This window comes from Brachycentrus maculatus, unplaced genomic scaffold (assembly GCF_059751285.1).
Source record: "Brachycentrus maculatus isolate JH-2025_06_01 unplaced genomic scaffold, ASM5975128v1 h1tg000046l, whole genome shotgun sequence".
Lineage (NCBI taxonomy): Eukaryota > Metazoa > Arthropoda > Insecta > Trichoptera > Brachycentridae > Brachycentrus > Brachycentrus maculatus.
Genome location: NW_028280800.1, coordinates 418,364 through 432,612, shown reverse-complemented (window position 1 = coordinate 432,612; position 14,249 = coordinate 418,364). Strand labels below are relative to the sequence as shown.

The following is a 14,249-nucleotide window of genomic DNA, read 5'->3' as shown; positions in this document are numbered from 1 at the left end:
AAGTGCCGAAAGCCAATTCGGCTTTTGGTAGTCAAAGCGTCAAATTTCACAAACAGTTTTTTTAACTAGCCACTTTCCATACAATAGTGTTTGCTTTGATTTTTCCTCAATACAGTGTTTATACAAGCAACTTCAATTTTTTAAGTGGAGTTGATGAGCATAGCATAGTTATTCCTAAACTTTAACTCTTGTCCCATCAGGAACTATAAAATTAATCAATCAGTGAAAAATAACTGGTTCTGTTGTGCTCTTATACTCTTGTTCGCTTGCTACTCTTTCTTTTCTGCATTACTAACGGCCACACAGAAACTTGGAAACTGCTTTACTAAGGCATGGAAACTCGGGACCGGGAGATTCATACTGAGATGGATAAAATTGCTGACAGCTATCTTCAAGCTGACTCTACGCCACTGCCTACCGAAAGAACTTTCAAGGATTCAGTCCCACCATCCTGCCACGTATAGCCTTCAACTAATGCCTAGTCGGAACCAACATTATTTATTGAATACTTCCTCGATGTAAGGAATGTGGGCATGTTGCTGACATAGTGGTGACAACAGCATCCCGCACTGTGCGAATGCCCACGTAATCTGGCAAACGTCATTCTAGAACAGTCTCTAAATGCAGTCACTCACTTAGAGCTCCTAGTAACGTAAATATACAATAAACCAAATTCAAAGAACTAGCAATCTTCTACTGTTCATCGTTTTCACCGGAATCCACAAAATTAGGCATTTCAAAATAGCCGAGTATCAAGGTAGGCAAAAACAAATAACCGGTTAAAGTACTTGATTTCAAGATCGGTTTTACATGGACATCTCTAACGCTCTCCAAAACATGTCAAATGAACCATAGAAAAAGTCAATAATTTTTACTGCTGGCGCTGGATTGTAAATTTGTCAATAAAATTATAAATAAAATACAATAATTTTCAATGGCGACCGAGCAAGAAACCCCTAATATGATAGCAACCGAACCGCCTCCTGCAGCCGATGCCGAGATCCCGGCACCCGCCATCGAAAACCCTGTTGTAGAGCCTGCAGAGGAAAAATCTAAACCTGTGGCACCTAAAGCCAAGGGAAAGAAGAGGAAAGCGAAAGCTCCGAGGGATATGACTGCTCCTCGTCAACCATTGACAGGTATACCTAAATTATATCCCATAATTAAAAATTAAAAAAATAGTACATATCGCTCACTCCTTTCAACAACGTCATATATATATAAAAAACTTGATTTTTCGGGAGATCGTTTTTAATGTTTAAAAATATAATAAAATGTATTAAAAATAAATATCAAGCCACTTATTGAACTTTTTACTGTGCAACAGATCTTTTTTGGTAAAACCTGGATGTTTTTTCTCCATTTGAAAAATATTTAGTATATTTAAAAAAATAATCAAAAAATACCCCTTCTTCAAAAAAAACAACACTTTCTGCCCTGTAAGGGGTAAATATTAAGTTTAAAATATGCCACTTTTGCTGGGATATAGTAGATTTTCTGGGCATTCCGAAACCATGCACAACTGAAAATTGTCGATTTTTGATATATAACGTTGAAAGGAGTGAGCGATATGTCCACAAAAACTTGGTTTAACCCCGAAGATGGCTATCAAGATTTTTTATAGATATCTCAACAGAGATGAAGATGTTAAGGATGCTCTTATTAATATATATTTTAAACCCTTGTCTGAACCCAATGGTGCATAGGGTACTGAATCGTATTGACGCAGTGTTATCTTAATCATTACCTACACGAAGGCAAGGTGAGCACTTCAGCGACCAGTCCAGGGTAATATTAAATAAATATTAGAGTGTAAAGTCACAACTTTATATTGTTTTTTGACATCTCATCAAGGAGGAGAAGAATATGGAAGTCTGGGCATTTACCGTCATAGGCTGGTTTAAGTGATCACTTTACGCACATGTAACATTCACCAATTCTACCCATTATTGACAACCACACTACTCAAATTCTTGGAAGCTCTATATATATGAACCAATTTTGAAACATTATTCTTGAATCACTAGAACTTCACTAGAGACATCTATTGGTGAGATGAAAATAAGCTTTTTATTAAGCAGAAACTTTTATAATTTTGTTTATATCAATTTACTTTGTTCGCTTTGTATTGCTCGAATTATCTAGATATATACATTATCTTATATTTTTTTAAATATTGTAAATGAACGTCCGCCTCCGTAGTGTAATGGTCAGCACGCTCGGCTACCATTCTGGAGGTCCCGGGTTCGATTCCCAAGGGGGGTAAAATAAATATAAGTGATTTTTTCACTGTAATATTTATTCAATATTACCATGGACTGGTACCTGAAGCGGAGGGCTGATCACCTTTCCTTCATGTGTAAACGATCAAGATAACACTGCGTTTATATGACACAGTGCCCTATGCACCATTGGGGTGCGGATAAGGGTTTTATTATTATTAAATGAACGTCTCGTCACGGGCTATGCTTAGTGAGGCGTTCATCAAAAAAATATAATATTGTAAAAAATTATACTACAGTATTGTATAAAGTATTGTAAAAAAAAGAAATAATGAATAAATAAATAAATCACACTACTGAGGTGGACGATGTAGTAGTAGTTTAATATAAAAATAAAGGTATAAAACTTTTTAATGTGTCTTTTCCTCACTGTGTTTTGATTTTAGGTTACGTACGATATTTGAACGAGCGCCGAGAGACGCTTCGCGCGGCCAACCCTCGACTCGGTTTTGCGGAAGTTACTCGCAGACTTGCGAGTGAGTGGGGCCGGTTACCCGTACAAGAAAAGCAGCAATATCTGGATGCCGCTGAACAAGACAGAGAGAGGTATTAATCCGCCAGATATAGGATACTGTATGCTCTAATGGTCCACCTCCGTTGTGTAATGATTAGCGATTTCCAGGGTGGGTGAAAATAAATAATAGTGATTTTACATTCTAATATTTATTCAATACAACCCTGGTCCCTGAAGCGCAGGAGTAATCACCTTGCCTCCATGTAAGTAATGATTGAGACAACACTGCGTCAATATGATGCAGTGTCCTGTGCACCATTGGTTTCCTAATATTTATTTGATAGTGTCCCGTGGTTAGTGTCGCGGAATCTTGAGTCAGAGTTTCTGGGTTCGAACCCACTCTACCTTATAATTTGATACCTATTTCTAATTATGAACCGCGTTGACTCACAGAAATGTAAGTATTTTTGTAAAAAATAAAAACTCAAAAGTCATCTTTTTGTGTAATATCTTCTTCTTTCTTTCTTCTTCTTTTTGTAGATCCTAGGGATCTGTTTGTGCCTCCGCATGTCACTCTTGGGATGTTGACTCCCAGCTTTCTTTCCATCTTTTCGGAGGTCTGCCTGGGGGTCTGCATCCTTCAGGGTTGCCTTGAAGGGCGATACGTGGAAGTCTGTCTTCTGACATTCTGCTTATATGTTCATTCCAGTATCGCCTTCGTTGTCGTCCCCACCTCACGATTACACGATTGTGTAATATGTATGTGCTATTTTTGATTAATGTGTGTACCTACTATTTTTGATTGATGTGTGTACTATTTTTGATTTATGTGTGTGTAGGTATATCAAGGAGTGGTCTCTGTACAAGGAGACAGACTCGTACCGGGCTTTCCGCCAGCAGATGCTCGAGCGGAAGGGGGCAGAGGGGGGCAAGGGGGCGCCCCCTGTAGGCTCACCGCCTCCCAAGAGGCAGAGACAACCCAAAGCGGACACCCACAACGGTGAGACGTTCACTCTTTGTAAATTTCCTTACTAAAATCGTAGGCTTCCAACAAAGATCCACTGTCAGTAAATAAATAAATTATATTTTAAATATTAAAATCAAACACTTATTTTTAGGGTGTACTGAGTTGTATGTTTTATTTTTAAATATAAAAATACGTATTTTTAATTCATTGTGACAATTGTTTCGCTTTGTAAGGGCATCATTATGAAACTACTTAGTAGACCCAAAAAATCAGTGTTTGTTTTTAATATTTAAAATTTAAATAATGGAGTTCTACAAATTATTCCGCCTCCATAGTGAAGTGATCAGCGTACTAGGCTACCATGCTGGAGGTCCCGGGTTTGATTCCCAAGAGGGTCAAAATAAATATAAGTGATTTTTCAGTCGAATATTTATTTAATATGACCCTGGACTGGCACCGGAAGCGGAAGGCTGATCACCTTTCCTTCTTGTATTTTACGATCAAGATAACACTGCTTCTATACTATGCAGTGCCCTATGCACCATAAGGATTAGAAGACGAAGAAGAATAAGACAAATTAAAAGCCAAATCAATAAATTGTCCGGGGACGGAGCCTATAGAAACGAATCTTTTAAAATCCTGAACTTCTTAAATGAAGTATGTCTCTTTTAATATTTTTGTTATATTTCACAGAGAATGCATCGACAGATCCCATTCCGACTGCACTCGCAAATGGCGGAGTACCTCCCACTAACCAACTCAATTCCAATGCACTCGGAGCGGCACCCTTATTGTCCAATAGATCCAAGCCAGGAATTCCAGCTGTAAGTATTCTATAGACCTGATTTGTATTTTTTTTTTGTCATATCATCAAAGATGAAGAAGGATATGGAAGTCTGGGCATTTATGGGGCTGACGACCGTCAAAGGCTCACTTTACAAATTCTTGGAAGTTCTATATATATATATATATGAACTAATTTTGAAACATTATTCTTGAATCACTAGAACTTCACTAGAGACATCTATTGGTGAGATGAAAAGAAGCTTTTTTATTAAGCAAAAACTCTTTTATTAGTATGTAACGGTCGTCAGCCCCGTAAATGCCCAGACTTCTATATCCTTCTTCATCTTTGATATGTCAAAAAAAATGAAAATAACTCCTGTAATTGGAGATAATCCAGATTTTGTGAACAAGTATTTGGACACACTCAAAATGTTCTAATTTGTATTCTTTGAAAATCTGTGAATAGTGCGACAGCCAGACAGTGCGACACCTTCTATACACATAGAGTAAAGGAGGTCAAGGGATCTTGCATCCCTTATGTCACTGCGACCATATTAGGTTTATTGTGACCTCCCTCTGTATCACAGCTCACTCCCAAGACCTACGTGTGTCATGTGACTCACAACCTGTCTTGGTGGTAGGAGCTTCACCTTCTCGGAGTCCAGTAGTGGTCCTCCAAGGATGTGACTTCGTTTGCGAGCGAGTGCGTCACAATTATAGAGAATGTGGATTGGCGTTTCGTTATCCTCCATACAAAATCTGCATACTGGGGAGGCATGTAGTCCAATTTTCGCCATGTGTTTCCTCAGTCTGCAGTGTCCGGTCAAAGGACTATTATACATATATACAATATAAGTAGATTGGTTCAGTGAATCTTGGATTACATCTAAACCTTTTATATTATTTATTAATTAATTAATTCTTGGAAACTCAAAATCAAAAGTAAACATATTAGATAGAAGCGGTATTTATGAAATTTCTTGCTGTGACTGCGATAAAAAATATACTGGCCATACTGCGAGAAGTCTAAGAATTAGAATAACAGAACATCGCCGTGGACTAACAAGTAATTATTTTTCGGATTTTGCAAATCGTATCATGGAAACTAACCACTCATTTGACTCTCATACAATTAAATTATTACACTCTGTTACAAATAAAGGTCAAGTCATGAATAATTTAGAAAATTTAGAAATACATAAAAATTGAAATTCAGATAAAACAATAATTAATAATATACTGTTTCAAAATACGTCACCATTATTATCAATGTTTCCTATTACAAAAAATATTGTTCCTTAACCTCCCTCCCTATATTTATTAACCTATATATACACCTAAATATATTTTTATTCTTTAGTTTTAATTTGTACCAGAAGATGAAAACAATTGTCGTTCTCGAAACTAGTTGTGAATAAAAATAAAACTCGATAAAGTGGATTATTCAAGTGTTTAATTTTAATAAAATAAACCTTTTATCATATCGTGGGTGTGCTGGCAAAAAACGTTAACATGAAAATATGCAATTTTGACTTAATGATGCAGTATTATAAAATTTTCAACGTTCTATAAACTGGCAAAATACACTAAGTAGTTTAAAATGTCATATATACATGTAGTTTTAAATGTAAATTCAAGTTAAAGTTTATTAGCGGGTATTTTATTCAAGCTAAAAGCTTTAAATAACAGATTATTCAAACAGGGATTTTAGAGTTAACATTTTTTTGCCAGAATACTTACGATATATTAATTTAAATTGTCTTATGTATACACAGGAGCATATGGAATGCCTTATGGCAAAGATATCGCTCACTCCTTTCAAGAACGTCATAAATCAAAAAGCTTGATTTTTCAGGAGAAGGTTTTTAAAGTTTAAAAATATAATACAATGTATTAAAAATAAATATCAAACCATTTACTGAACTTTTTACTGTGCAACAGACTTTTTAGGTAAAACCAGGAGGTTTTTTCTCCATTTGAAAAATATTTAGTATATATAAAAAAATAATTAAACAATACCTTTTCTTCAAAATGCAAAAACAACACTTTCTGCCCTGTAGCAGGTAAATATTAAGTTAAAAATATGCCGCTTTTGCTGGGATATAGTACATTTTCTGGGCATTCTGAAAACATGCACAACTGAAAATTGTCAATTTTTTATTTATGACGTTCTTGAAAGGAGTGAGCGATATGTATGTGGGCCAGTGGTTTGCCAGGGTAATATGCTCACTTCCAAAAATCATCCCCATAACTTGGTAACTAGCTGAGTAACCATGGAGTGGAAGTGAAGCATGGAGTTGCCAAAAGAAGGATGAAAGTAATCTGAATGGAGTCAAGATGCCATCTCTATTCTTTCCTTATTTCACCATTTGAACATCTATCATACATGGTTTTGCCGCACATTAATCTGGGTCTTATTTCGACTGCATTCAGTCTAATTTCATTTACATTTTAAAATATAACAATTGAAATATATATCGCTCACTCCTTTCAAGAACGTCATAAATCAAAAATTGTCAATTTTCAATTATGCATGTTTTCGGAATGTCCAGAAAATGTACTATATCCCAGCAAAAGGGGCACATTTTTTTACTTAATATTTACCCGCTACAGGGCAGAAAGTATTGTTTTTGCATTTTGAAGAAAAGGTATTGTTTAATTATTTTTTTAAATAAACTAAATATTTTTCAAATGGAGAAAAAACCTTCAGGTTTTACCTAAAAAGATCTGTTGCACAGTAAAAAGTTCAATAAGTGGTTTGATATTTATTTTTAATACATTGTATTATATTTTTAAACTTTAAAAACGTTCTCCTGAAAAATCAAGCGTTTTGATTTATGATGTTCTTGAAAGGAGTGAGCGATATGTAAAAAAATATATTGTTTTACTTTTAAAAAATATATAAATTGTTTTATTTTTACTAGCCAAACAATGTATTAAATATATTGTTTGGCTAGATATATTGATTGATAATCATATAATCTTTTTAAGTTTCCTTTATATTACAAAAAATTTCCTTTACGTGAGATTTTCTGGTTTATTATTTCAATCTTTTTCATTATTTCAGTCTACGATAACTCCTCCATCCAGTCTCATGGGATCTCATGAACCTATCAGAGGCGGGATGGATCCCAACCAGAGAGAGACAGATATACCCATCTTCACCGAACAGTTCCTGCAACACAATAAACTGAGGGAGACAGAGCTAAGACAGTTGCGGAAAGCCAATACGGATTACGAACAACAGGTTAGTTGATACATCACAATAAAACAAAAATGAACACATGTTTTGCGGGAAAATAATTAACACATGTTTTTTATTTTTATAGTTTTTTATTTTTTGTTTCCTGTAAGTATTTGTAATTTATATTAACACTTTCGTTAAAATTTTACTTCCTATAATATCTATTGTATTGTTGCCAGTGCCCTATACTATGTCCTAAAATATATTGTATACCCATACACAGGCCATGCCTTTGTGGGATCTTTTTTGTATTTTTATAGTGAATTTTTGTGTATTTGTATTTATATTATGTTGTTAAATGCAAAAGAATTTTAAAAAAGAAGAAAAAAACCCTTAAGAGCGTCTTTTACATACTGTTGGTAGAAAGCGGGAGACGCTTATAAGCGTTCTATTTGCTTACTTTTGATAGAGCGCTGATGCCAAAAAACATTGTATAGATCGGAATTGGGTTTGCGGTTACTTGTGATATACGACCCTAATAAGTATACTAATTAGGGTCGGGGTTGAAAAAAATGCCCTGGGACAAAATGTCAACACATTTTGGACGCATGTTTTTTTACCCCTGCGGACCACTGGCGACGAGATTTGAAAATTGTTTACATATAGTTGAGACCTTAACAAAGAGATTGGTACATGATATTCATATAAAAACATTACAAAAATTCTTCTTTTCTGACTTTAAAATAGGGCCGGCGCAGAAGGTAAAAAAAACATCCCGTCCTTAAGCATCAATCGATCGAACGGGTAGAAATACCTTTCCTGTCCTTCTTCTAACCCTTTTCCACACCCAATGGTGCATAGGGCACCTCATCATATTTATACATATAATATAAATTTCAAACCCTTGTCTGCACCCAATGGTGCATAGGGCACCGCATCATATTTATGCAGTCTTATCTTGATCATTACTTACATGAAGACAAACTGTCTCCTGTGCTTCAGGGACCAGTCCAGGGTAGTACTAAATAAATATTAGAGAGTAAAATCACCAATATTTATTTTCACCCCCCCCCCCTGGGAATCGAACCCGGAACCTTCATCACGGTAGCTAAATTTGATAACCATACACCACGGAGGCGGCTTTCCTGTCCTAAGTGTGTTAAAATGTATAATTTTTTATTGTTTATGTAATAGTTTTTATTTTTATTTTTGTTTGATTTTTCCAGAATGCCATTCTTCAGAAACACATAGAGAACATGCGCGGAGCCGTAGAAAGGGCCAGGACTGACTCGGCAAACCAACGATCTCGGACCACCATGCTGCGGGGGCACCTCACCACGCTGGTCGACACGCTGGTCAGAGGACTAGGCGCTGTCGCACTGCCCGGTAAGACCTTTCCACTCTTTGTTCATATACTACTTTCAATGATTCGCTTTTGCATCCCGCAGTAAATTTGAGTAATCGGGATAGCTACATTTATGTGATTAATTTCTTGAGTTGATGATGAAATGTATAAAACTTGTGTTAAATTTATGTACAGATCTGTGAATGGTTGCCTTATTGTGAAGTTGTGATAATTTTTTGTTGTTGTATATCAATCCTTTTTGGTCCCCCAAAATTTAAAAAAAATTATAGGTATACAGACATTCCAAATGGAAAAAACATTTGTCCTCTGCTCCACATACTGATGTAATAGATACGAGTGACAAAACTGTAAGCTTGCATTTTAAATAAATAATACTAATGAAAAAAAAAGTCAAATAACATCTGCCATGGGACCTAAGAGGAAAAAAATTGATTGTCCAGATTCGACATTGGACCTGTAAGGGTTAAAAGCATTGTTAACTTTGTGGTATGGTAATACCACAAAGTTAACAATCTTAATACACTCATTGATACACTCATTCATCATTCACTTTGTAATACCACTTTAAAAACACTACTTTGTGATTGCCGCTTTCAGAATAATCATTTCATCATCAGGTCAAATGTAGATGAAATTGTAATAAAATGAAATAGTTATGGTCTGACATTTATACAAAAATAAAAAAAAAACTAATTGAAAGAGAGAAAGAAGACAAATGAATCACAATGGGAGTATTTTTGAAAAGGACTTGTAGTTCAATTTAATTGGTTATTTTTTATGGGTAAGTCTTTATTAATTGATTTACTTGTCTTCTTTCTCACTTAAAAAAATATATATATATTTTTGCACATATGTCACATATGTAAGTGAAGGGTGAATGATGAAGGAGAGTGTTACTACACGGAATTTTACTTTCCGGCAGTCTGGTTTCTTCGAATCGATGCGCTTGATCGGTGCGCTTGATCGGTGCGTGATCACGGTGCGCGTAAATTCGATCATGCTAAAGTGTCGTAGTCGCTTTTATTTTTAAAAAACCGACTGCCGGACGGTAAAATTCCGTGTAGTGCACACAAGCGCTCTTAGGTTGTGATTAGTTATAACTGGTTTTTTGTCACTCTAGGTGGTCTGAGCGGAGCTACAAAGCCGAATATTGAGCAGTACATGGAGTCACTCCGTTCGCTGGCTACCGAGAACAAGAACCACGCTGCTGTGCGACAAGCGAGGGATTTCCTCTCCAGAATGGAGATGCCAACGTAGACAATAATTACTGTTTATTTTAAACATATTTATACAGTAAAACCTCGATATAACGGACCTCTATTTAATGAACTTCGGATATGACAGACGAAAAATCCAGTAGAATGTAAAATACCTTCCAACCCAAATATACCGCTTTGTATGGAAACGACACATACAAGAGTGTAGAATGCAAAAGAAAGATGAAAGCAGACTGACAGTCAAACGCGATCCCTCAGAATTGAATGGTCAAATAAAGAAAAAAGGCTGAGATAAGAATTATCGAAAAAAATAAACAAAGATGTGTTGAGATGGTTTGGATATGTGGAACGTATGAGTGAGGAAAGAACGGTACAATGTCAAATACTTGAAAGCGGCCGGGTCAGGATTCGGAATAATCGGCGGTTGTGTATGAGTAGATGTATGAATGTGGAAGAGGCGAAGAATGTTTGCAAAGACAGAGTGGTGTGGCGTTCTATTATTTCTGCCTACCCCTGCGGTAAATGCCATGATGATTAGTTAGTTATGTAAAAAAAATTTAAAACATGCTTAAATTCAAGTGTCGCCGCATATAAACAGTTTTTAGTCGCCAAGTTATCAGTGGTATATGTAAAATTACATCACGATGATCTAATAACATTTATTTACTATTCGTCAGATAACGAAGTATGGCTATATTATACCCATTTTTGTAATTTTGGAGTTGATCATAAAAAAAACAGCAAACTTCAAACGTGCAAACAAAACTGGATTCCTTTTCAAATGCAGGATATTAACAAAAGCAAGCGCGTCAATATCGAACAGCAGACAGTTCACAACGAGTGTCCGAAGACAATAAATATATATTTATTTTTTGTGTTTCGTATTATTTATTTATATCTAAATACAGTGTTTTTATTTTGAATAAAAAAGTTTATTGACATATTTTAAACCTATTTTTATGTATCGGACTTTCAGCTTTAACGGACATCGTTTCCCCCCTATTATAGTCCATTATATCGAGGTTTTACTATACTTTTTTTTACACCCTGAAACAATGTCTGATTTTGTAAACAAGTGATTATGTGTATACTTTATTTTAAATGTTACTACGCTATCTATGTACTTTGTGATAATCTCATTTTATTATTATTATTTTATTAAGGTTTGTGCAAATAACGTCAAGTGGAATTTACCGATGCTAACAATATTCTTTATTGTGTTTTGGAATTGGTAAATTCACCTTGCTAGTTACATTATTACATTTTGACTCCTGTAAATCAAGCCTAGAAAGCGTTCTCCGCTTTACAGATTAATTGTTAATTTTATGATCAGTCATCTCTGTAACAAATTTTTAACTGATATTTAGTAAAATATTAGATTTTGCCATTTTATAATTGCAATGCATGGTTACATATCGCTCACTCCTTTCAACAACGTCATATATTAAAAAACTTGATTTTTCAATTGATCGTTTTAAAAATTTAAAAATATAATAAAATGTATTTAAAATTAATATCAAGCCACTAATTGAACTTTTTACTGTGCAACAGATCTTTTTAGGTAAAACCTGAATTTGAACCTCCATTTGAAAAATGTTTAGTATATTAAAAAAAAAAAAAACAATACCCTTTCTTCAAAATGCAAAAACAACACTTTCTGCCCTGTAGCGGGTAAATATTAAGTTAAAAATATACTGCTTTTGCTGGGATATAGTACATTTTCTGGGCATTCCGAAAACATGCACAACTGAAAATTGACAATTTTTGATATATGACGTTGAAAGGAGTGAGCGATATTACAGTGAAACCTCTATGTATCGTTTTTAAAAGGACCAATTGAAATTAACTATGAATGCAGGAAAACAATGAATGCGGGATTAGGAAGTCAACACACAAGGCAACACGATCAAGTAAAGATACCGTCCTCCTGCCTAACCATTGGTAGGTCAGAATTCTAAGAAGAATACAAGTTTTAGATGCAAATAAATGTATTCATTTACTTATTTATTTTTTTACAAAAATGTTAGTAATATTAGTATATAACCACTCACGGAGATTTTTATGTCTACCGGTTTCGAGACGTACCCGTCTCTTGCAAACATGCATGCAAACAATTCTACCCTTCACTACCATAGCACTATTAAATATACACTTAAAACTACACAAAATGTTTAACACGTGTGATATTTGGTCCACCCAAAGACCAATATGCGCTAAGGGTTGCAGCACAAACATGCGTTAAGAGCTGAGGTCAAACATGCACGTTTACTGAGGTCAAACAGTGCAGCAAACAGTGCAGTGCAGTGAAACAAAAAGTATAAAACTTTATTGCATTGTAAGTAATCTATGATCGACATTTTTTTTTGCTGTTTTAATTCATTAAGTCAGTTTAATTCATTAACAGTATATTTTTGGCTTTGCAAACTATATTTTTTTCGGCATCAGATATTGTATGTGCGTAAAGTTTTCAATCTTTTCAAGATTGTGCATGCTTCTGAAATTGAAGTTACAGGCAGCGGCTCCTCTTCATCAATATTGACCTCTTCTGCTGTATCCGTCAACCTTGCGTCACGCAACCTTTTGATAGTTTATATCCCACACGTTGGAAAATTGTCATCGAATACAAAATAAGACAAAATTTATCAAATATGCAGCATAATTCAAATGGTGAATGGTGATAGAGAAACAATTGATAAAATGAAATGAATTCGGGGTAGAAGATATAAATAACAAATCCGGAAAAACGATTATTCAAGGAATGATAGATAAAGGTTTCACTATAGTTATTCATTTACTACCCTATTTCATTCGGTTGAACAGATGAGTCATTTTATGTATAAATTTTACAGCTGGCTGTTATTATCAATATGTCAATTCCAATATTAATTGACTTATAAGTTTCAATTACTTTTGAAATGTGATTTATGGTATAGTATATATTTTGCATTTAGTATTTTTGTCATAGCATTATGTAAATAAGCATAGTTTTCTGTGTATATGTATTTGAATTACACATAATATGAATTTATTATTTTACACAGGGTGTCTTCGGTATCGGAGTATCTGTTCTCCGAGCCCCGCAGTATCGAATTTACCTAGTTGCCCAAAAACTTAGCATTTTTGGTATTTTATAACCCTAAGATGTAATCTGTTTATACTGTATTTTTAATGAAAAAATAAAGCTTTGTACAGCAATTACATTATCTTTTTTTGCAGACATGTTCTGATTCCTTTTCCCCCTTCAGTTTTTATTGCAGATTTTCCTAAAACGATATTTTCCAATAGATTTAAGTGCACATAGCGAGACCGAGTAAGAAATACCGACATCCGGAGCATGTGTAAGATGGAGGATATCGTGAGGTGGGGATGAGAACGTAGGCGATACTGGAATGATCATGTAAACAGAATGTCAGATGACAGACTACCACGTATCGCCCTTCAAGGAATCCCTGAAGGACGCAGACCCCCTGGCAGACCTCCAAAAAGGTGGAAAGACAGCTGGGAGTCAACATCCCAAGAGCTACAAGCGGAGGCACAAACAGATCCTCAGGATCTAGAAAAAGAAGAAGAGAAAAAGATTTAAGTTTGTTCGCCTTCGTAGTGTTATGGTCAGCACGCTCGGCTACCATGCTGGAGGTCCCGGCTTCGATTCCCTGGGGGGAGGGGGTCAAATAAATATAAGATATTTTTTCACTCTGATATTTATTCAATATTACCCTGGACTTGTACCTGAGCGGAGGGTTGATCAACTTTCATGTGTTAACAATCAAGATAACACTGCGTTTATATGATGCAGTGCCCTATGCACCATCTAGTGCGAATAAGGGTTTGAATGAATGGATGAATGAAGTTTTAAGTTTACCAATTTATCTTGGATATAGCAGTGTTCATCAAATTGATTTCATTAGTGTATTGTTCTCTTGGGAATGAATGAGATTTTCTGTAGACTATTGCTTATACGATATTTTCATGATAAGAATATAAACATTTATA

At 35.0% G+C, this 14,249-nt stretch overlaps 1 protein-coding gene across 1 annotated transcript; it reads left to right on the top strand.

The window, feature by feature from the left end:
- The first annotated feature begins 853 nt into the window (after positions 1-853).
- LOC148312260 (high mobility group protein 20A-like) lies at positions 854-11,877 on the top strand. Its single transcript, XM_088277552.1, has 7 exons — positions 854-1,139; positions 2,669-2,828; positions 3,576-3,736; positions 4,397-4,527; positions 7,557-7,736; positions 8,900-9,059; positions 10,160-11,877. Exons 1-7 carry the CDS (start codon positions 935-937, stop codon positions 10,294-10,296), a joined length of 1,134 nt encoding a protein of 377 aa, XP_088133678.1. The 5' UTR covers positions 854-934; the 3' UTR covers positions 10,297-11,877.
- Positions 11,878-14,249: the final 2,372 nt, after the last annotated feature.